At 38.2% G+C, this 25,530-nt stretch overlaps 1 protein-coding gene across 3 annotated transcripts in view; it reads left to right on the top strand.

Moving 5' to 3' along the window:
- The window catches only part of nectin1b (nectin cell adhesion molecule 1b), a 156,634-nt gene extending 132,241 nt beyond the window's left edge, over window positions 1–24,393 (top strand). The window contains exons 9-10 of one of the 3 annotated variants that reach the window (XM_080888862.1): window positions 8,961–9,147; window positions 21,514–21,646. In XM_080888862.1, the coding sequence (XP_080744988.1) occupies window positions 8,961–9,104 (144 nt within the window). In that variant the 3' untranslated portion in view covers window positions 9,105–9,147; window positions 21,514–21,646. Of the gene's footprint in view, window positions 1–8,960; window positions 10,678–21,513 lie in introns of those variants that run through there. The other 2 variants (XM_080888860.1, XM_080888861.1) reach the window with 2 other exon arrangements.
- Window positions 24,394–25,530: the final 1,137 nt, after the last annotated feature.

The following is a 25,530-nucleotide window of genomic DNA, read 5'->3' as shown; positions in this document are numbered from 1 at the left end:
CCATGAGCGGAGTCACGTGAGCTTCACTATGGAGGGGTCATCCACAGCTGCTGCCTTTGGTCAGTAGTAACTGCTGCTGAAAGGGTGAATATTTGGTGAGGTTCTGCTTGGTGGTATTGTAGAACTGATTTACAATGAACGGTACTTCTGTACAGTCACTGAGGAGCTTTCATTTTTGCTTGTCTGGTGTTATGAGTAGATGCTGACCAGCAAATCCACTGGGCGGTTTGACTAAGCTTCTTATCTCATCATCAAAATCAGCACCTCTCATCTTCTATGTAAACCTGGCCAGCCGCCATCCTCTCTCTTTCTCTCTCTGTGGACGATTTCATGTTCTGACCCCGACGGCCTGCCCTCTGCCTCACCTCCCCTACTCTTCCTCTAATCCATCGTAATTACTTGTGGGTTTGCCAGGCAACCGTCTGCAGATACGTTACAGTGTGGTGCTCCACAGTACATCATCACCCCTGAGTCTTAACTGTTGACTATGAAATGTTTGACTTGTTGTATCAGATGCCTCTGCTAACTGTGGGGAAACCTCCCTCAGTGGCACAGATGCTTGAGAGCACTGAGGGCTTTATTTGCTTTGGCAGCATTTCTTTCTGAGATGAATTTAAAAAACAACAACAACCAGGATTTTAGACAATTTGTGTGGATGTGCAAGCTTCTGCATGTTGTGTGTGCTGGCTGAAAACAAAATCATTTTCAGTGTGTCTCTTGGTAATGTGACAATTTGTAACCACACAATTGCTAAGTTTCTTTCTTTCTTCAGTCTCAGTTTTACTTATTTGGTAAGCAGTGTCGTGCAAAATGCAACTTGCTCAAATGCGTAACAACACGTGGGTATCAACTGTATCTTAATGAGATCCACTTTTAGCTCCTTAGATTTATGCCAGTATTCCTTCACAAATCCAGAACCATTTGGAAAGTTATTTTAAATTTTGATAATTAAAGGTTAAGCTGATATGTTGACTTAAGTCAGGTTGTATGTGTTACCCTTGTGCATGATGGAACTTCTCAATTCAAATTAAAAGCCACATCAGTGTGACACAACTGCTGACATGCTATTCTCTATTGTTTCTATGCTACCCATTTTCTGGCTACTTGAAATCATGACAAGATATCAGTGTACAGGGCCTGCGTCCTTACAGCCTACAGACATGTTTTAAGTAGTGCTGCCAGCGTTAATCTCGTTAAAATGGCATTAACGCTATAACCGCATTAACATGCCAAATCTCTGTTAGTGAGTTAGCGCGTATCGCCCTGTGCGTGGGGCCGCATGGCGTCAACGCATTAGCGCGGTTAGCTCGTTAACGTGTTAGCGCCGTGCAGCCCCATGCACGGGGCGATCCGCACTAACTCGCTAATGGAGATTTGCCGTGTTAATGCGGTTATGGCGTTAACGTCATTTCAACGAGATTAACGCTGACAGCACTAGTTTTAAGATAAAAGTTCCTGTGTTGAATATTTATTAATTTATTGATGTCTGACATTTTGTTAAAAAAATTATTCAGAACTTTTGAAATTGCATCTTATACATTCTCTCTTATTGAGGACAGCAATTCTAAAAGCCTATTTACAAAGTTTAACTATTAAATGCAAGACTTGTTTTTATACAAAAACTCCATTCATAACGTAGAGTGACTGTAGCTTTCCAGACTTATTTACTTATTTAAGTTGGGCACTAGTCTTGCAATTCCTATTGCGGGTACTTTTCAGACTTTTAACCTAGAGAAACAAACTTGCAGCAAATAAATCAGAAAACTTCACTGCATTGTCAAACTCTGAATATACATCATCTAAGCAGTGAAGGTCAAAGTAACTCAAAGGCATTTTTAAATGGAAGGAGGCTTTAAATCTATAGTGTTCAACTGTTTCAGAGGATTAATTAACCTCTGCCTCAATTTTATCCCACAACTTAGACATTCACATTATTCACACTCTCATTACACATACATATAGGATCTTGGGGGTGGGCACAATCACGGAGTCCAATTTACCATCAGGGTGTACACCTCACCCCTGACGTCGTTGCCCACCTCTCAATTTTAAATACACTTAGTCATTGAGGGCTAGCAGGAGGGACTATGCGCTTACCTGCTGCTCCATGGCAGGTAGCTCCATGCCCTCCTGGGTTTTAATTGCACCTTAGAACACACATGCATCAACACTACAATGAGCGGGTGGAGGGAGGTTTGGAGTCTTCTCCCACCCCCATTCTCTGCGGCCTGCTGGAGCGGGAGGGCTAGTAGGAGGAGTTGGCCGTCCGACTGCGGTCTGGGGTGTGGGGCCTCCCTGCTGCTGCGGAGTCGGGGTGGTCTGCCTCTCCCCACCGCAGGGAAAAGGGTAACACCACCTGGGTCTGGGTGCAATTCCCCCCTCCAGGGGCAAGGGTACCTAGACCCGGTTTGTAGAGTACGCTTGGGGAGTGTGATTGTGTGTACAGCGTCTCTTTATGTCTGTCTCCACGTTGGTTGAGTGTGGAGTGAGTGCATATGAGAGCATGAGGGTGGGAATGGATGTTTGTGTCTGTGTGTGCCTGTATGTCTGTGTCTATATGTCAGGTTGGGTATCAGACGCCACCTCTCTGGGGACACCTCAGGCCCTCCAAGGTTTGGAGGCCTATCTCCACCCACCACCACTTCCCCTGCCGGTGGCGGACTCCCTCAGGTGTCGGTGTGTTGGTGGTTCTTTGTGTCTGGGGGTGGGCGTCCGGGTACACACCGGCTCACTCCTTGGCGGCCGCTTGTCGGGGCCTGGGGCCTGGGGCTCGCTCGGGCCCCTTTGGAGGTGGGGTGCCCCCGGCCTCTCGGCCTGGGGCTCGGTCACTCAGGCGCAGCTGGGGGCCGGCGGAGCTCACGGGCGCGTCACTGCAACTCCCCCTGACTTCTGCTCCGCGGCTGCTGGGCGAGCCCTCATCTGGGACTCTCCTCAGCTCTTACTGGAACAGTGGCGTGGCTGCCCCTCTGTTGGTCTTCCATGGTCTCTTGTGTTCTGGGGGCCTCTGGATGTCTGGAGTTTTGATCTCCTCCATACCCGCTTCACACCCTGGAGGACGGGGCTGTGGCCCCCCCACACTCCCTAGCAGATCATTACATGGAGAAACCTTTGGAATGCAAGCATGCTGATCCACACAGGTATGCACACATGGGTATTCACAGACGCGGACTAAAGCTTTCTTGGCTGCTGCCTCAAAGCACACTGTGCGCTGTCTATCTTGCGTGCTGCACAATATTGTTTATTACTTAGTAAATACTGATATCTATGGCTAGCTAGTTTATTGTGATGGTGCTTTGTTTTCTCTATTATTATGTTGCTCTTTGTTGTTTGCTGTCTCCTCTGTTTGTTTTTTTTGTTTGTTTTTTTTTTTTTTCTCCATACAGGTGACCCAGGAGTTCTTTTTTTTTTTTTTCTCTCTCTTCCCCCCCCTTCTCACCGTCTCTTCTCCCCTTTGGTTTTCTTTCTTTCTCTCCCCCTCTTTCTCTCATTCATTCCCCCTGTCCTATTTATTAAAAAAAAAAAAAAAAAAAGACAAAGGATGAACTGAAGCTCTGCCATCACGTAATGTCGCATACTGCTGTTTCTGATGTCATTTAGAAAAAGAAAAAAAAAAAAAAAAAGAAAAAAAAAGATAAAAGTCCCTGTGTTGAATATTTATTAATTTATTGATGTCTGACATTTTGTTAAAAAAATTATTCAGAACTTTTGAAATTGCATCTTATACATTCTCACTTATTGAGGACAGCAATTCTAAAAGCCTATTTACAAAGTTTAACTATTAAATGCAAGACTTGTTTTTATACAAAAACTCCATTCATAACGTAGAGTGACTGTAGCTTTCCAGACTTGTTTACTTATTTAAGTTGGGCACTAGTCTTGCAATTCCTATTGCGGGTACTTTTCAGACTTTTAACCTAGAGAAACAAACTTGCAGCAAATAAATCAGAAAACTTCACTGCATTGTCAAACTCTGAATATACATCATCTAAGCAGTGAAGGTCAAAGTAACTCAAAGGCATTTTTAAATGGAAGGAGGCTTTAAATCTATAGTGTTCAACTGTTTCAGAGGATTAATTAACCTTTTTTAACAATTTAAATGTGGTCTGCATTTGCTTTCAGTAAGAACCAATGAACTTAGAGCTGGGTGTCACTGACAAGGTCAGTAATTCAGAAATTAATCGAGCACGCCAGTAAAAATCTGGAATCCTTGAAGTATGGTTTTAGAGTAAACTAGATATTAAATATACATTTTTTCTTTCTCTAAAGTGGATATCTTTTGAAGGACTTAAATCATCGTAATTTAATTTAGAGTGTTAAAGTAAAGAGCCTGTTCTATTCACATTTACAGGTCCGTAGTTTTGTTTCAGGTACTTATCAGAATAGGTCTACCTGTTTCAGTATTCATAAAACAGAATATATCAGTTTCATAAAACTTCTGCATAGCTGTCACCTGGCATTAAAACCAGCGTTTCAGATCCAGAATAAGAAAACTCCTTTAGAAGTCACACTGTTTCACATTCCACAAAATGACATATCACAACTATATAATTTGTATGTGTTTAAAAAAAAAAGCTAGCAGAGTTATAGGTCTCACTATAGCACAAGAGACTGCATTAAAACACAATGTGTTAGATATATTTTCTGGTTTGGGTCCACTTGTCCTGTTAGAGGAAAGGGTCACTGTAAATCAATATAAAGTTGTTCTATGTGATCACCTCTAACCTCCTATGAAACATCTTCCAGAAAGACAATGCCTCAATAAACTGGCTCTAGTAGTTTACTGAATAGTTTTTTCGAAGGATCAAGTCATATGACGAATTTAGCTTTCAGTCACCAGATCTCATCACAAACAAACACGTCTTTAGATGTCACTTTTTCAAAGCATCGGCAAACATCCGCAGCTCTACAGCCTATTGTTCTGAGGACATAAACACACACACACAGACACACATATACAGTATACATATCTACACAATTTAGAGGTAGCAGAAGTGACTCTAGCAGGTAAAATAAAAGTGGTGGACTGTGAGACAGCTGAAATAATGTTTAGATTGTCTCTCTAACCAAGTGTTTCCCAACCACTGGGCAAAAAATGATCAGGTGTGCCATGGAAGATTATCTGGTTCCACCTAATTAGTACTCTAAGTCAGCGGTCCCCAACCTTTTTTGCGCGACAGACAGATTTACATCCGACAATGTTTTCACAACGTTTTATTTTGTTGTATTTATTTTATTTTGTTATGTTTATCTACCAAATACATACAATAAATATAAATAATAAATAATAATAATAATAATAATAATAATAATAATAATAACAACAATGGATACTTTATTGATCCCCATGGGGAAATTACTTGTTTTTCTCTGCATTTGACCCATTCACTCAGTGAAGCAGTGGGCAGCCCACTAAGCAGGCGCCCGGGGAGCAGTGTGTAGGGACGGTACCTTGCTCAGGGGTACCTCAGGGTAGCCGTTAAGTGGATTCGAACCGCCGACCTTCCGATCATGGGGCGACCACTTTACCTACTGAGCTATCCCTGCCCCTAAATATATATACAATAAACAAATACAACCCTGAAAACCATAAATTTCACACCCGAGTCTCTTGCGGCCCGGTACCAAACGACTCCGGTCCGTGGCCTGGGGGTTAGGGACCGCTGCTCTAAGCAATCGGCGTGAGTCACAGGTGCATTCTCTTCCACTAGAGGGCAGTACAACTGCTCTAATTAAATAGGTTGCCAACTGCCAGTAAAAGAGAAGAAGACTGAGAAGAAATTACATAATAGTCAAGCTGTGAGACCACGCATTGCATAATAGCAATAGTTAAATATTTGAAAAGAAAAAGTAATCAATCTAACCTGGGTCCTGGAGGAAATTCTGACCCAGATAAAGGCCCTAGCATGAGTAGTGCTCAGAAGAAAGCAAAAAATGGTATATTGGGGACAAGCTGAGCCAATTCTGCTATACCTGGTGCGTTGGGGAAAATGATCAATATGCTTTTTGTGAAATTTTTGTTTGATGGTGTGCCGTGTGACTTTTCTAATGTGATATATGTGCCGTGGCTCCAAGGTTGGGAAACACTGCTCTAACCATTAGGGTAAAAATGCTTTGTTACGTTCTAAGCCCAACTAACTCATGCATAATAGTACAAATAAAAAATAAAATAAAAACCGCACTGATGTTATATTGATGCCACCAACTTCAATATATTAGCCTGTCAGCTAACCTTGTTAAAACTGCTTTGCATTTTTGGTGCACTTTATAAATGACTCTTTCTCACCGAACTTGAGGGATAACTCAATTACTATCATTCTTTTCCCTGGGCGAATTGATTTTGATTTTCTGTGTAGTTATTCAAGGATATTAAACTATCATCTTCAATTCTATGCTCAAAGGGACTGGATGTTTAATTCAGATAATCCTTGGACACCAAGGGTAGATCTTCCTAAGATTTATTTCTTATCTCTGATAACATTCCACTTAAATTGAAGTTTAGGGCTGCTCTTAAGATGAATAGGGTATCACTGAGGTTTTCAAAACACTATTTGTGAAAGACATGCATTGACTGCTGAGCGTCGAGTGTTACTAATGATGATTCTCTAGGGGCAAAACACTATCTGCCAATTTTGAATGCAATGTGGCTGTAATTTTCCCCCTGATTGCACTCCGGTCATGACAAATACTCTCGATATTTAAATATCCAGTGAGTGCAGAGTGTGAGCGGCGGGGAAATATGCAATAGTTGAGAGATTGCAAAGTAGATTTAAATTATTTACAGGAGATTCTGTAAAAGCTTCCGTCATTTCTACGTAATCTTTTCTCAGATGGAATTAAAGTACATTGATGCAACACGTATCATTTCATTCCATTTCTCGTTCACAAGTCTTTACCATGCAGCTTTAGATGTGGTGCATTTGTGCTTTGCATTTACTTAACCACTCTTAATTTTACTCCACTGATTTCATTACAGCAAGCATTTTGTTTGTGGGTTGTACAATCAGTTCAGAGACACTTTGAACCCTGTTGTTCTGTTTTTAAAAAACTTACATTTTATTTCATCATCATTGCCTATCTGAGCTCTGTTTAGATTGTTTATTTTATTAAAATAAGGAAAATCAAATAAATCCATTTTCACTTTTCCTACATAAGATACATTTTTAAAGGGGGCACAAGATATTATGTTGGTTTTCTACAGTTTTCGGCTATTTTCAATTGATAAATGATAAACGAAATCACCTTTTTTATTTTTTGTAAATTTTTATTAATGGAGCAACAACGTGTTTTGTTTTATTGGATTTGGATAAAGAGCGTTCAAAGCTGTCATTGTCATTTATTGATCACCCCATTAAGGTCATTTGCTCAATCATCCACTTGGCCAATTCCTCATCGAGTCAGTCATTGGATTTGTTTTTTGTGCTCAGTGGTCGAATTCTAGTTGAATGAAGGTCTTTGTCTATGTTTACATGCACACTGAAATATCAGCACAATGGAAGCCACACAAGCATCTCCATTAACTCGCTTCTGGGCTTTGCAAGTATCTCCATGTGCCACAGGGTAACCGTGGTTGCCAATGTAAACAGTTAATTCAGACTGTGATCAGGACACATTTATTAGTTTCATTGTAGTCTGAAGGATTACATGGACATATGTTCAGTATAATCCAGGCATTAGAGCTGCGCGTGCCCGCGGTGGGTTTGGCTTGTTTTGTGTTTGTTTCCGTTGGAATCCAGTTTTCATGACTATCAAATGTACATCATTTCCTGGATATACATAGATGAGCTATGTCTGTGAAGGTTCTCAGTCATCCAGGTCATTGTAGTCAAAGGAGCTTGCAAAGAAAAGCGTCTGGACTTCTTTAAGTTGCTTGAAGACGTTTCACCTCTCATCCGAGAAGCTTCTTCAGTTCTAAGGTCAAAAGTGAGCCACCTCCACAGGACAAGACTCAGCAATCCATCTGCATCTTAAGGATAAAGGTCACTCTTTCGAGGATGCCAATGTTCACATTTTGGACAGAGAGGACAGATGGTTTGAAAGAGGAGTGAAAGAAGCCATCTATGTCCACTGTGAGCGACCATCTTTGAACAGAGGCGGGGGTTTACGACACCAACTCTCTGCCATCTGTAATCCAGTTTTGAGATCCCTTCCCAGACGCCTTAACGCCCACTCACATCCTGGGCCATCTGACCTCAGGAATTCGCATGATAAGGTGGGGCCAGGTTTTACAATGAACACACCCGAAACTCTGGCTGATTGGGACCCACGCCCAGTTTCCCACCTTGGCTCAGGCGATTAGAGGATCATCAGGGGGTCCTTTTGTCCCTCTGTGGGGGGAAACTCCCACTAGGTTTATATCTGGGACTCTCCACCATTTGACCTTAGAACTGAAGAAGCTTCACGGATGAGAGGTGAAACGTCTTCAAGCAACTTAAAGAAGTCCAGACGCTTTTCTTTGCAAGCTCCTTTGACATAGATGAGCTATGCACACATAATCTTAAGAAAAAAAATAGCAGCTGGACCAAAATATGATCCTGTTGCGCATGCCAACACTTTATGGATAAATATGGAAAAATAATAGAATAATGGTATGTGCATAGTAAACAAAGATTAAATTCTTTTCCATCTCTAATTTTTGATTTAATATATAATAATTTCCCCACTGTTGTGAGTTTCTGTTCAACGACTCCATTGCTGGCTCGTCATAATAATTTTCACCTTTCACGTTTTCTTTTCCTCCCCATGCGCACAAATTTTTCTTTGTCTTCCACTCTAACACTGCTGCTCACACACTCAAAATGTCCCCACGACCATTCAACCTTCAGCCATCCATTTTCTCATCTGTCTGCCTTTCACTTGCTCTCTCCCACTTTCTCTTTCTCTCGTCAGCTTTCTATCTTTTTCACACTCTCATTTTTTTGGCTGCCTCACTCCTCACACACTTTCGCCTCTCTTGTCTCCAGAACTCTGGCCACAAGGACTGTGATGTCCAGTATGCGGAGCTGGATACTGCAGCTTTGGCCTCCTCTCCAAGCCCACGAAGCTCTGCTCACACTGGCCCTGGGGATCTTGTCGAGTATGCAACCATCCAGCCTAGCTCACACTAACGCATGCCATTATAGGCCTTTCCCCTCAGACTTTGGCCTCAAGGTATACAGACCAATGCACTCCATCCCTTCATTCATACCCTTTTCACATGCACTGACCTTCCTTTATATGATCCACATGGTTCCCTTGTCTACCTTCCTCTTCAGCCTTGGTCATCTTTTGATATCCCCTATGTTGCTCTTCAGAAAGTTTGATTGAATCAGAGTGATTTTTAGGGTGTCATTTAACACAACAGCACTCGAGCAGAGACGTGTGGTGCAGAAATTGAAAAGCACATTGTAGTGAGAGAATATAAGATCAGCCACACAAGTGCTCTATAATTTTCACAAAATGTCATGCAAAATATGGCTCGCTGGCAAAGACAAAGCAATTTTTAACTCCTTTTCTTCATGTTTTCTTGATGCTCCTTTTAGTCTCTTTATGCATGAAGTCTGATTCCAGAGAAATCTGTAGAGCATTCCTGTCCATAATGTGCGAGATTTAGCAGCATGACTATTTTGCATGAAAAACGTTTGGGATTTTGAACATCTCTGGTCTTATAAAAACAAAATGAAATAGTTCTTTAGTCTGTTTTTATGTCACTTTTTTGACTTAATGGCAAAATAATGTAAAATATTGAAGATATCATATGTAAAATGCTTTTCTGAGCAGTTGCGCACACGCCAAAGGTGGTTGTCAAGTGATTATGACACACTTGACAGCCCTGATTGGTAGCAGAGGAAACATGCTCTCATCTACAAGACTCTGCTCTGATGTCTGATCTGTACCCAAATCAAGACAGCTGGGAGAAATCCTTCCATCACATGCAAACAGTCATCTACACCACTTGAAATACTCCTTATACGCATACAGGAAAGTGGAACAGGGGCACAAATCGCCGTGCTGCTAAAGTGGTTAGACTGGTTTCTGTGTGTTTCTGCAAGTTGTTGTTCAGCCAAGCCAGGAGGCTTCAAGGTTAAAGGCATGAAGAGAAGTAGTACAAAATGTGTGTTCATAAAACACTGTTGCAGGATTTACTTGTTTTTTGTTTTTTTTTTCAAAATTTTAGCTAAATGAGCTAAATGTAGATATAAAATGCATTACTGCACACAAAAGCTTTGAGAAATCACATCTTAAAATGAATGTTTTGCATTAGTTAACAAAGCTGGAATGAGAATCTTTATGTGATAACAGAAGCACCATTATTACTACTTGTTGCCCTAAACTGCAATTTCAGATTTACTATTGAAGTAATTTGCAGGTGTGACATCTCTAGAGAGCAAAATATTTAAAGCTACATTAGGTATTCACTCACTGGCAGCCCCAGATGGTATCAGGAGATACTGTTTGAATTTTGAGCAGCTAAGTAGCCAGAAATCACAGGACGTGATGTCCGTAAATAACAAACATTTTTCTCAACCCAGACGCTCTGTGATGTCTTACACTAAAACAAATAAAAGACGACAATAAACAGAGGAGTCTAGCTTGTTGCCAGGAGACAAGAAGCTGGGCTCATCTACTTAGTTCTAATTATTTGCCCCTTGATGACCCAATGTGACAACAAGGGTAAATTAAAATGTGTGCCATCAATAAATAGACCCACACATAACAGTTCAGTTAAACTAAAAGTTCTGTTGTGGAAGAGTTTAATAATAAAACAACACAGAGAAAATGTGCTTCAGTTTGACAATTCAGATGGAACACATTCATTTTTTGAATGTAGAGTAAACTAGCCTGTCCCTGCAAATGCAGAGCAAACTTTGCATTGCATAGACTGGGAGAGTGACAATAATTTTACTATAAAATGTTTTTATGTATTTATTTAAATTTCCTAATTTATTCCATATGTCATCATACATGTACGATGACAATAAAATGCTACTCTGTTCTATTCTTTCCTAAATTATCCAATGGACTGTGCCATATTCTTAAGCCATACTGCTTTTTGGGGGTTTTTTGCTAGTAAAACAAGAAAAGGAACAATTATAACAAACTTGAAAGTCAGTATTTGCTATCACCACCTTCATCCTTCGACACAGCCTGAATGAACTTATACAAGTTTTCTTATCATTTTTAAGTAGTCTTCAGGTATAGTTCTCCAGGGTTTATGAAGGGACTTCCAATGTACTCTTCATTGGATGCTGACCATTTTTGGCTCCATTCTCTGTCAAGATGATCCCAGATGGATTAAAAGATGTTGAGGTCTGGGCACTGTGTTTCACTCTGTGCCCAGACCTCTGTGTTTCTCTCCAGGCATCATTTTATTTCACTAGTACTCCATGCTAAAAAATAAACCCATTACCATTTATACTCTTTCCAGATGGCTTTGCATGGTAGGTAAAAAATCTGATGGAGCCCATAATTCCATCAATTTCTCCAACACCACTGACTGAAATTCAGCCCAAACCCTGACAGAGCTTCCACTGTATTTTAAAGAGTTACTATAAGTACTGTCCATCGGCTATAGATAGTTTTGAAGGCCTGACACTTATTCTTTTGTGCCCCACTTGTCCAGTTTCCTCGCACTTTATAAGGACACACTGTACATCAGGCGAAGACATGCCAAATTTCCAGCTAGTAATGCTTTAGCCATCATCTTGTTGGTGCAAAAATTGTGTTTCTGTTTTTGTGCATACTTTTTATCTTTGTGCATGTTTTATTCAACTGATGAAATGGACAAAAATGTTTTTGCAGAATGATTATGATGAGTTACTTATTTATAGTTAAGTAAGTTGTTTGTAATGCATGTGACACAAAATGGGTTCATCCCTTGAGTGAGGTGCCATTTTTATACTGAAATATTTTAATAGGTCAGTTCTAGGTGGCAAAAAAAAAAAAAAAAAAAACAAGGACTGCACTGAAAACGAGAGAAAAAGCAACTAATGCCTATCCTTCAAAGCAAGGCATAAAGAAATGATGATGGCACTTTTGCACAGTGTTGTATTTGTATGTATTATTAGTTTTTTCTAACTTACACTGTTTGGACAAAGTCTGAAGAAAGTACTATAGTGATATTTCTATATTTCTACACAGGGAGCATAAAACTTGTTCAAATTTGTTCTGAGTGAGTGCAGAGATGGCCAGAGATGTAACAAAAAAGATTGGACTTGCATTACACATTTTATATTAGCAAAAGAGAGAGAGAGACGACAAAGGATTACTTCAGGCAAGCAGTCATGCAATGCAGCCCAGCCCAGCAGAGATTGGAGAGTGACAACAATAAACTACCAACAAAGTCGGGGCCTACAAGTGAATGTCAGGTGGGGGCAAGGCTAATCAAAAGCTACATAACAAGCAGCCAGTAGAGTATTAGTAGCAACTGTTTGTAAATTACCAGACAATTAGTCTAGCAGAAGCATCAGTAGCACTGACAGTTTAAGTACACATTATTATTGCAAGGGTGCACTAAATGTACTGAGAAATGGTCTCATGTATTTTGTGTAGTGCAGTAAGATTTTAAGCCTAAGAACCTATTTGCATAAGAGAAAAGAAACATAGTCTATTTAGTGTAGATGCCGGTAAATATTTAAATGTGGATTAAAACCAGTTGAAATTTGAAAAAAGATAGCATTATTTTTTTTTGTTACCAAATAGACAGTATATCAATAAAATGTGCTACTGCACCATCCTGAGATTAAGGCTAAATAAATTACAGATTTCAATATTCTTGCATACAGTACCCCGGCTTTGATGTGGAGCCAAGTCTTTACTAACACCCAAGACTTATCTTTGGTATTAAACCTTTGGCAGCTGCATGCTGGAAGAATTCGTCCAAAAAATATCCACAGTTAAATACAATTATTTCTGGTTTTGGGTTCTCAAAATCTTTATCACACTCACATCCTGTAAGTGGAAAAATGTAAAGAGTGTATTAGTTTTATGGTAGAAAGAAAGAAAGAAAGAAAGAAAGAAAGAAAGAAAGAAAGAAAGAAAGAAAGAAAGAAAGAAAGAAAGAAAGAAAGAAAGAAAGAAAGTCTTGTGTCAAAGTATCATAACTTTTAAAAATATTGTGAATATTGTGGCCAGTGGTATCCCTCTGCCTCCTAGTAGATGTAGTTTTCAGTAGATATAGTATCAAAATCTTAGATAACATCTTACTTGAATCATAGCATTCACAAGAGTTTTAGAAAACCTGACCTCTGACCTTTTCCACTGTGCAAAGTGACTACCGAGTGATGTCTTTTGTAAGTCATTTTGGACATACATTTTGGTCCACTGAGGGGGTTGTTTTGTATTTCCAGGTGTCTTTTTTTTTTCTACATCTGTTGAACGTCTAGTGTTGAGGTCCGTAGGACCTCCGTGTACTGGCTACTAATAGTCCAAATGTGTTTGTTGTGGACATGTTTTCAGTGCCAGACTTTGACTCATTTTAAACCTTGTTTTAATGCTGCTTATATAGTCTTTGTAGGCCCATGTTTTATGTACTGAAACAGTTATGTGTGAAGGAATGCAGAGTGATCAGCAGACGTCTCCAAGATGGCGCGGGCTCTTGACACTAAAAAAAGTGAGCTTCTGTATGGAGCATGTCCCGAGTTTCTCAAAGGCAGTTTGCAAAATGTGTGTATCGACAAAGATTGTCGAGCAGATAATCCAGTTCATACACACTTGCAAAATCTTCTCATACTTTTCATCACAACCTCTCTCAGTCTTGCTACTGATCACAACCACATTTACTTCCTCTTAGAAAGGTCTTCACAAGAAAACAGGATACTTGTAAAAATGAACCAAATATAATGCAAATGCTCTTTTAAACTTGTTAAACATATCATATTCCTTTTAAAAGGAAGCCTAACATTTTTCTAAATATTTTAAACATTTTTATTTTATATTTTAACATGGATTTCAATGTTTTTAATATTTCAACACATAAATGACATTTTTAAATTGGTTACAAACAAATAATTTGAATAATTGAAATAAAAGAAACCAGTAGAAGAAAAACAGCAAAATGTAAAATAACCCCCCAAAAATACCCACATGTACTTTTTTATATATAACCCATATTCAAATGTATTATGTTGATAAGAACAATATTGATATTAATCATTAATCATGTAAATTTCTTGCACCTGTCATAGACATCCAGATTATTTCCAGAAAAATGAATAAGTCCAAAGTTCAAGTGTTGAGCATCACACTGACATTAAAGTTGTTTCATGGTTGGACATCTTGTGGACCTAGTTTGGACATCGTATAGATGTGCCAAATTGGTCATGGACCGACGGACCCAATGTAGACATGATCCGCACATCTGACGTTCACTGTTTAGTGGGTTAGGTCGAGGTCACTGAGACTCTGACTCACCCTTGATTTTTAGTGGAGACACTGAGGGTATCATTTTGAAAACCCTGGGTGTCTTTCTTCTCGAGTTATTGCATTCACAAGATTTTCATAAATCTTAGACCCTTACCGCCCACCTGCCCAAAGGGGTGATGACTGAAACCGCTGTTTGGTATTTAATGGTTATGAAATATAGACACAAACGCAAAAGGATTACCATTTGTAGTGTTAGAAGTGTGTAATCATAATAATAACATTTTTACAAAACTAGAAGTCAACGCATTTTTCCAGCACTGGGCAAAAACAGTAGATTACAGTATCTGAAAACTGGTATCTGAGCGAAACAGATTATTGGATCTGTTCAACATTCACGTTCCACAGTTCTGAGACAAAGCAGAAAAATTAATGTTTATTGATTTACTTCTTCTGTTAGTTTATATAACACGTTCAGTCAGCAGCTCTATAACGGATGGCCCGCTGTTCCAACATTAACTTCTCTGGGGAAATGCCTGTTGACATTCCCTGTTTGTAATAAGCCTTGTCTTGGCTGGCTCCAGTCACGGGGTTACACCATTCAATAAAATCTGTGTTTGCTGAGCCAGAGACTCAACCACTAGTTTATATCCAGGGTGACAACATTATCATTTCATTTTCTGCCTGTGCAGTTCACCTTTGGCCTATGATTTAGAAGTAATCAGTGAAATAAATCAGCGAACTGTTAATCACAGCCTGATTGTATTTTTCTAGCATCCGCTGGCTTTGACAGAGCTATTACATTATCAGATATGAAAACTTATTTGTGCCATCATTCTCCAAGGTTATGTTATCTACTCTTTATATACCGGTGCTTAAAATGACTTCAAGGTGAATCAGATTTCATTTAGATTAGCGTTCATTTTTTAAGTATGCACAGGTGATGGTTCTTTTTGTGCGCTTTCGCTTTACATTTAAACAAAGTTAGAAGTCTGACTTTCCTATGAGTATAACCCAATTATAGTGTAAAATAATTTAAATAGCTTTTGAAGTTTTACATTTCAAATGCTTGTTTCCACTATTATCCAAATCCTCCAAAACACTTCTTGCAATAGTTTTGAAATAATTGTGAAACTGGTAACACAATTAGCTTTGTTTTTTATTGTTTTCAAACTGTTTGTTTGAACAGAACCATACTGTCAAAGCTATTGATGCTCCTTTTTAAAAATATCCACTTAATTTGACCTTTTCTGTTTCCTGATGTAGTTTATGTTTATTATGTTTAAATACAATAGGGCATCTTATGTGCTTGTTGTTGTCTTCTTGTTCTTCTTTCTGGCCTTAGCTGTCTGGATAGTGACGCTAGACAAAACCAGCGCTGGTAGGCAGGCTGTGGTTGTCTTTCTTTTACACTGCCAACAGTGCATGTTTTTTTCCTCAAGGGGAATAAAATGATACTGGAAGTTTAAGTGAACTCTACAAAACCATAAATATCAGCTGTATTACTGTGTTGAATTACAGACTTTTGACAAATGTTTTATTTTGGAGTGAACGTGGCCTGAAGCACAGATGCTGAGCAACATGGGAATAAATCAAACCACAAGGGTCAATAAATCCAATTACTCTTCAATTAAATGCTGGAATGAGTAAGATGTGTAATTTGTGAAACGATGGATCAATGGTGACTGATGGTGCAATGTGCAGCGCTCTCCGAAACAAAGCATGTCGACTTTTAATGTGAAACAGCTCCAAGAAATGTCTTTATTTTTTCTTTATAAAAAGGAAAACATACACATTCTACTTCAAGCTTACTTTAAGGTTGTAATGTTCAGTGTAACAATTTTATGTTAATTATTTTATGTTAATTATTTTAATTCACCCAGCCAGTGCAATGCAAGGTACATTTATTAACTACAAACTGTAATAAAAATGTCAAATTAAGGTGGTTTAAAGTAGCGAAGATAAAATTAATCATGGTAGCCTGAAATAAGGGACAATGGTACAATCTCAGTTCATGATCAAGTCTAGTGAAGGGAAAGCTACATTTAACTGCAGATGTACTATCTCTGTTTCATCAAATGTTCAATCTGCTTCTGCTCACATGACAGGAAGAAAGAAGAGCATAGGTATGTTGAAGGTTTTCAGTTGGCTTCTGTCATCTAGCTTAGATGCAGTTTCAGGGTTTGGGAACAACCTTGTCTCATTTATAGACTTTCTGTGTCTATGAGTGACCCTTATCCCCGCCTTAATAACGTATACAGACTACTACACACTGTCGTTCTGACCTATAGCACCAGAACTAGGCTTAAGCAACAAATGCACTACAGTTAAATTACCAAAAAGATAGAATTGAAATAAACACACTGTGTTTCAACTCACTGTTAACTTGTTCTATATTAATGCTGAGATATATACGTTACACTTACAACTATTACCTATAAGCTGTACATCTAAATTTTGAGCTGTACACTCAAAAGTTTCTGGTCAATGTATTTAAGATATATTAAAAAAAAGAAACTGTAACCAGTGACGTTATTTAAATGTTGAGTTCCTCCAATATTATTTTATTATTAATTGTTTAACCATTACTGAAAAACACAGATATGGAAACTATCGAGAAGTATAGCAATTAAAAATAAAGAATAATCTAAGCTAATGTTAAGTGTGAGCTTATTAAATATCTTGTTATTAAACGTTTAATTGTAATGTTCAGGATCCCATTTTTCAGACAGGACTTAGTCAACTTTATTTTTTCACTTCTTGTGGGCAGTAAATACCTCGAGTAATGGCCATTCCTTATTTAAACACACTTTGATTGGGGAAATAACTCTGATAAGTAGGCTGATAAAAATGTCTTGTACTCCTTTAAATCTTAATTCCAAAAAAGTATTTTCCATAAATGACCTTTGCATTTAATTTCCCTTCAAAAATCATTACACAGCTTCAGATAGGCAATTGTCCTAAATCATGAAAACTCCTGGGCTCACTGCCCAGCAGTTTAATGGAACTCTGGAATTTGTTAGCAACAGAAAAGATGCTTTCAAACTGGCCTCTATTCAGAGTCACCATTAAGTGGAAAAAATAGCATAAATTTAACAAAAAAAAAAAGTGTGTGTCTATGTGTGTCTGTTTTTTTTGTTGTCACCATTTTGATTTAATCTTGAGTCACTGTTTAACGTTCAGTTTTGTGTTCCTGTCTTGATTTCCTTGTATTCCACAATAAGTCTGATCATTTGTAATATTTGAAATCTCTGGTTAGGTCTGTTGTGTGATTTTCATTGTTTTGTTTTGTGCTTTAAGTTCTTCATCCTAGCTTCCCTTGTGTTTCTATCATTTTAGTGTGTTTTCATGTCTGTGTTTAGTTGAATCCTCTTGTCCATTAATGTTGTACTTTAATAGTCAGTTTTCTCTTTTGTCTTGCTTTGAGTTTCCCTGATTACCTTATGCGTATAAAAAGTTCTCTAAAAATGTTCTCTTTGCTACCTTTAATAAACGTTCGATTTTTGTTTGCTGGTATCCTTCATTTGAGTTATTTAATCTACAAATTGCAGTGATATTTTAAAGTTCTAAATACAAGCATCAAAGCCTTGCTCTTCCAATGTTAAACAGTCTTTTTTTTATAATTGAAAATCAATTCTAGAATGTCTGGGACAGAAAGAAAAAATGTCTGGTTAATCATAGCAAGAGTACTTTTCTATGATTTTTCTATGATTTTTCTTTTGCACATTTGGAACTTTCCAAAGACATACAGGGGTTTAATGATGATTCTAAATTGGCTGAAGGTGTGGACATAAGAGTGAATGGCTGTCTCTTTGTGTTAGCCCTGAGATAGACTGGTGACCTGTGCAGTGCATACGTCTTATGACAGGTGCAGACCAAGCATGAAGCATGAATTTGTGGATGGATAATGCAGCTCAAACAAAAACAGGGAAAACAGACTGCCTGCATAGAGTTTTTCTTCTTCTTCTTCTTTTTTTTTAAATATATGGAGGTGCAAAAGCAACTTCACAGGGTGTTTGCTGTGACACACAATTTTTAACTGACACATATTTAAATAAATAAATAGCTAAATCAAGACAATTAATACAATAATAAAATACATACCACAATGTTTTTCACCCATCATCCATCCTTCCATCCATTCTCATCCACTTATGTTTCCATTTTAAATTTGTTACATTTTGGTTTCATTTACTTAATCTTTTTGTTGGTCATTGTTTAAATGTACAGAATAACCAGATTAGTAGTTTCCAGTTGTTATCTGCATGCTAACTTAATATTCTTTGTAAGAATCAAATTACTGGATGGTATATAACTCTTGTCTGAGCTCTTTTCTGAGCCCACTGCCCCCCTGTACTTCTCAAGCTTCTCGTGTTCCATCTTCCTGATGTCGCTGTAGTGATCACAAATGACAACAACATCAGTAAAAAGGAACAGCTAGAGAAGTACAAAGGGCTCAGAGAAGAGCTTGAGAAGATGTGGAAGGTGAAGGTAACACTGGTCCCAGTGGTAATCGGAGCACTAGGTACGGTGACTCCCAAGCTGGACGAGTGGCTCCAGCAGATCCCAGGAACAACATCGGAGATCTCTGTCCAGAGGAGCGCAGTCCCAGGAACAGCTAAGATACTGCAGGACCCTCAAGCTCCCAGGCCTCTGGTAGAAGACACGAGCTTGAAGGATAGACCGCCCGCAGGGGCAAGAGGGGAATTTTTTTTTTTTTTAAATCAAATAATCTCTGATTTATTCAGCCTACAAATTTAGAATTCAGGGTTTTTACTCGTGCAAGAGTGTATTTGAATTAGGCAGGGTGTATTTCTCTTCAAAGGGACAATACCTAACATTGAATCAGACTTTTTCTACAGACGTCTGCTAAAGTTTCAAATCTAAATCCCAAATGTCTTGAGACAAGCCTTTAAGATGGAAAAGCTGCTCCTCAGACTGCTGCTTTTAATTTTTCTTGATATCACCAAGGTCTTTTCTGCACACAAAAGAAATTAATAACGTGACAAAGTAGAAAGTTTTCTTAACATCTTCAGTGGTCCTTGATACTGACCTGAAACAAATAAGCTTTTCAGACGCTTCTGCCAATGTCTGCCGCATGTGTGTCAAGAGGGGTTTACTTGCATGTCTTATGCTGTGAAAAATCCAGTTCACCTTCACACAAGCTTAGTTCTCACACTGTCACCATTAACAGCTTCCCCTTGCTTTACTATTACAGCATCTTTTGTCTCTCAAAATATCATACATGTAGCAATACAGAGGTTTACGTTATGCTATTTGAAAAATCTTTTTTGTGTGTCATTGTGCTGGTTGCCTGCTTATTAACAGTTCCTCGATGTGTACCTCATGTTTTATCCATTTTACTATATTTATTTGTTCTGCTGGGCTAGCTTTTCATGTAATGGAGTTATCAATTTTATACTTTGTTTTGATGAATGCAATGATTTGTAGGCAGGTTTAAGTCTCCTTCTGGTTTTGTTGCTCCACCACAATATTTACAGAGTTGGGATCATCGTTTTCGTAGATGTAGAGATGCTTGACGATTATTCGTAAGTTGCATTTTCACTATCATTCTTATCATTTTGTTTTGTTTTTGCATGTCTTCTATTCACCACCTCATTTCATTTTTATTATAATCGCCTCACTTCAAAGCACATCCAAGATCTTTTAAAAACACTATTTAATTTAGAGCTGCTTAAGGTTTTCAGTGATTTCAATTAACGTTCTTTAAAAAGCTAGAAATTTAATTTCTCAGAGTCCCCCAAAACAGCTCAGTGCTGAGGGCACTATATTCATGACTGGTAATGTTATACTGCCACTAAGGTAATTTTGTTTCTGTGGTGTACTGTGGTGAGTTCATGGCTTCATCTGCTTGTGCTATTTTAAAAAAACCCTAATCTGTTGAATTGGACAGGGAGCATTCTGGGAAGGAGTGTCAACAAATGTAACAGCGGAAAACAATTATGATGTTTGAAACTTGACTTCCCACCTACCAAATCACATGTTGGCACACAATTTAATTTAGTAAAGGGATTGCTGATGGTAATGCAGAATATTCAGTGAGGTAAATCTAACCTGTCAATGTCACCCACAAGTAGGTGTATAATTGCCTTTTCTGTCGGGAAATCGCATTTATGCAGATATTAAAGTGTGAAGTACATACACAACATATTTATTCACTATCAATGATGTTTATAATGAGGATGAACCTAAAAAAAGTGCTAATTAAATTATTATTTAATACAAAATAAATACCAAAGTTGCATCTTTTCTGCCAGCTGAATTTGTTGATTCTAACTCATCGACTCCCAAGTTGGAGCCAAATTCCCAGTTCAAGGATAACAAAGTGACTGACATGCTGAGAAGGCAGACTTGCTGCTCTATCAGAGATCTTAGTGCCATTATAAGCTTTATAAGTAGCACTTAGAGCATTTCATTGTAAAAAGCAGATGAACAATCAGACCCTTCTGACAACATCATGTAACATCAGAATAATGGCTGTTTTTGTTTCATAAAAACTGACAAAAGCAGGATAGACTACAACACCAAAACACTTCATGCTGTTCTGTGTAGACATTTATTTATAAAGAAACACTTTATAAGATGATAACAGCATAAATAATTTGTCTTGGTCTGTGAAATCAGTGGCTCACTGATTATTAACATAAATATAATTTTGTAAGTTAGAGTCAATGAGGTTTGAACCATGTTATGGAGAGTTTTTAAACTATAGACAGACTATTTTTAGATTTTGACAATGCATAATTAAATCTTGTGAAGGTGGTGAAATTAAAAGAAAAAAGTTAAAATGTTGAGGAAAAAAATCAAGAATAAAATTTTGAATTTAAAATGTGATAACTCTTATCTTTTCCTGTATGTGACCCTAATATTTTGCAATTGAAAGATATTTTATTTCTGTATTTTTCTATAATAAAGGATCAGCAGCTTTGTGATTCATGAATATAGGGCTCTCGGTGCAAAGAGTTGTGTTGTGCATATGTGACATGGCAGAAGTGTGACATGCCCAAATCATTTAAAGACATAAAATGCTTGAGTACTTCAAAAGACGCTGCTCTGCTGTGTATGGTTCTGTATTACTGTGAAGTCGCTCAGTCAACTCTCATCAAAAACTTTGTGACCCTGCAGTATTTTCTTCTTTTTTCCGTCTCCACACAGGACTCTGGGAGGCATCCAGAAGAGCCTTTGAACCCAGCTGAATATATGAGCTACCAACGTGTCTGCAACATGGAACAATTCCCCGAGTCTCAGCCTGCTCACCCTCCTGTTACTTTCCTGCCTCAGCACCCTTACACTCAGCACCCCTCCAACGAGCCCATGTACTCCAACACGAGCTTCCCCACCCACGGCCCTCGAGCTCCATTCACTTTCCCAAAGGAGCAATCTGTGTGACATGCCACGTAACTATTATCTCAGTGAGAGGCAACATGATAGTGCCACAAATGCTTCGTGAAAAACAAAGCTCTGCTGAACAGATGTGCATCTATCCCCACCTCGCTTCTGTTTCCTCTATAGGCTTAAAACACTTGTGGGCTTCCCCCTGCCATATGAAAGTGTCCCTCAATCCCCTGTGTATTGTGTGCTGCTTGCTCCACTGAAGCTATAGGGCCCCAGTTATCTCGTGATGTTAGCATCCTCGCCACCAGCTACTCTCTTCCACCACTCAATCCTTTACCCTTCACATGTGCCCACTCATCCTGTTTGCTTTTTATTGCCTCCTCACCTTTGAATATTTTGGGTTTTGCCAACTGTCTGTACAGAATATGCCACTCAAAATGTTTTCTCTATTTTTTTTGTTTTTTTACATCTCCCACAGTGGTAGTGACCTTTTATAGCAACGTGGTTCTTTTGTTTGTATTCTGTCTGTCAATCATATGCTTGCTTCTTTGAAAGTCATATACTATAATGTATGTGTGATCAGGTGTTTACTGGTGGACTAAAAAAAATATAAGAAATGCCAATTAATTTGTAAAACTAATTATCAATCTGTAATGACATGGACTACCCCTTTAATGACGGTTAATGACTGGGTTGTTATGTGAAGAGGTGAATTGGCAGTCTTTCAGCTGGATCCTTCATTACGTTTCATAATTGCTTTGCTGTTATGAAGTTTGACTGGCTATTTTGGACTGTTAGAAGAGAATGTTATCCTCATTAGCTAAGAAGAAAAACAAAGGGCTTGAGATCCAACAGTACCTACTTTCTGCTCACTGTCCATGTCTCATTATCCTTCCCTTCAGGCTACTGTTATTTTCACTGTCATCTACCAGTAGTTGCCAAAGACATAGTTTTTCTTGGATTTTTTTGTCCATTTGCTTTCACGCTAGCAATTACATTAAAATTATCTGAAGGGAAATAAAAACATACTTGATTGGCAACTTGCTACGCTTTCCCAGTTTACATTATCCGTTTACCATATGCTGTATTAATCATATCTTTATACGAAAACGTGTTCAGAGGTTGGTTTGAGGTTCATTACTTCATGGGTCCATTCTCAGATAGCAGATGCATTTGGGCCTAATCTGGATGACTTTTTGTCACCTAAGGCTCTACCAAGTATTGTTTAGGACAGATATGGCCCGCAAATCATGAGCCGGGCTTAGTATGGGTTATAGTAAATATCTTGCTCAAATGTCAAGGCAAACCCGACCCCTGGATCACATAAAGTAAACTTGAGGTAGATTTGAGGCAGGCAGGGTCATTCCTGAATCAGTGAAGTCAGTCAAGGTCAAATATGGTCCATAGAAATCTGCAAATGTGGGCCACAGTTGGACCAAATATTCCTTGTTCTCTAGGTTGTGTTCGTTCAGAGTTATCAACTAACTGGTGCGGGTAAAAGGTGAAGACAATCACATACAAGGGTTGTCCTTGAAAAAACAAATCATGGATAAAGTGAAAAGGCTTTTTCAAGGACAGCCCAGCCACTTAACATATTTAAATATTTTTTAAATATGATTTGTACTAATATAACCTAAATAAGTTTAAATCAATCTAAGGAACCGAAGATAAAAGCTTGCTACTGTATTTTTTTAGACAATACTCAGTTATATATGATAACACTCCACATATTTTCATAGTCCATTTTACACTGTTACTTTCAGACCATACATAAGCTAACATGCTTGATGAGCCAATTTCAGGATACCGCCTCCTACACGCAAGCCCTCTAGACACAGAAAATTAGCATAAACTGAAAGTTCACATTTTTTGCCATGTCAGATGTATGTTTGGAAAAAAAATAAAGAAAAGAAAATACTTGTGTTTGTGCTCGATGTGAAAAAAAAACCTTGAGGTGTTGAAGGTAATTTAGTGTTTACTCTTAATGGTGATGGTAAATGGAATAGAGTGAAACTTGTGAGACTTTCTCCTGTGCTCACCTTGTTGTCTTGCAATGGCTTGATATGTGTGCTAGCATTTAGTTTAAGCAGTGGTATCTGGTTTGAACCACTGAAGGAGTTTGTTATCGCTGTACCTGCTGTGAGAAAAGACACTTACACACATCTTTGTCTTTTTGTGACACATTTAATCTTCAAGAGATCCTTCCTTTTTTATTATTATTATTATGATTATTATTAGTATTATTATTATTGATAAGTACTACTACATACTATATAATATGCTAGAATTTGGGCTTTACATCCATAAAAAATATATACATTTTTACTCTGTTCCTTTTTGATGTCCTGACAATGATTGCCATGTTTTGATTTGTGTTTTGTAAGACTGTAACATTTTGTTTTATTACTATTGTTTTTGTTTTGTTTTTGTTTGTTTTTTTACAATTTACAATATTCATATACAGTAAAGGAAGCCTACATCACATTTCTTTTGACATTCATTGCACATTTGTGGAATAGTAAAACCCAAATAAATATTATGATTATAAGCTCTTTTGACTGAAATAATGAAAGAAAGTTCAACAGTTTAACCTGTTTTTCTTCTATTTGTTTTTAGAGATTTGAGTTATGTCGATGTAAATATTAACAATGTATCTGATGTGTGTAAAAAAAAAATCATGCAATTTAACATTAAAGTTCACAAACTAAACATTATTGCTGTTTTTATTTTTGTTGTAACTATTGCCAGTACAACACATTTTTTTAGTGTTTTACTGTCACATATACAACTTGGGGATGGGGGGAGACTGCAGCTTACTGTTCTGAGGCAGGAGGCAGGGAACATGCTGGGCAGGTTACTGGTTTATAGCAGAGACAATATCCACACCACTTTCGATATAATCACCATTTAACCTAACGTGCATCTTGCTGGACTGACTGGGTCCATACAGGCATAGAAAATCCACAGGCTCCTCAAAGAAAGTCCCTAACCAATCAGGAAGTTTCCTCACCTTGGTGGAGAGAAAGAAAAAAAAGAAAGAAAGAATGAAAGTGAGGCAGTAAGGATTAAAAAACTGTTTGAAACAAAGGACACATTTCTGAATAGACTTTGCCTTGTGTCCACTCTTAATCATGTCTCTAATTTCTCCTTAGCACACCATCAGAGTCCATTTGGACTTCACAGGACCCAGTGTCAATGGACTTAAGTATCCAACCTAATCTCAAGTGTATGTGAGGTTCCAGTGGCTGTACTCTCACACAGTCACCTGGTTTCTAGCATATAATTTGTACCAGGTACTCTGGTGCTGTTTGTTTTTCAGATCATGATGTGCAGGAGTCTTGTTTTGTTTGTTTTTTAGCAACAGTATTCTGGCATGGTGTCTGAGTCGTCTCTGAGCTGCACTGGTTTCCAGACCTTATGATAATGTGTGATTGTAGTGATCTAATAGTACAGGATAGGGATCCTCTCCTGCAACTTGCAACAAGAGTCTTTTAGCTACCTTTATGGAAGATTCTGTCTTATCATTGCTCCATGGGAGCAATTGTTTTTCCCACAGTCTGCTGAATCTCTGGAATTCTTGAGATGTACATTGAGATCCATTATCTGAGCTTTCAGTTTCTTTATCATGGTAGTAGACTTTGTGTCTGGTTAACTGTCTATTGCTTATTACCAAAATATTGGTAATAACTACGCTGATAAAGTAGTCTCTGTTGTCAAATGAAAACAAATCCAATCCCATCTTTGTCCATGGACTGCTTGGCATTTTACATGGAAGGAGGGTTTCTATTGGTTGTGTGAAGCCTACCACTCTGAAGATATCACACTTGGCTGTATATG

The sequence above is a fragment of the Rhamphochromis sp. 'chilingali' genome (genome assembly GCF_963969265.1).
Source record: "Rhamphochromis sp. 'chilingali' genome assembly, chromosome: 8".
Taxonomy (NCBI): Eukaryota; Metazoa; Chordata; class Actinopteri; order Cichliformes; family Cichlidae; genus Rhamphochromis; species Rhamphochromis sp. 'chilingali'.
Note: the sequence above shows the minus strand (reverse complement) of the source record. Positions and strands in the feature narration are given on the sequence as shown.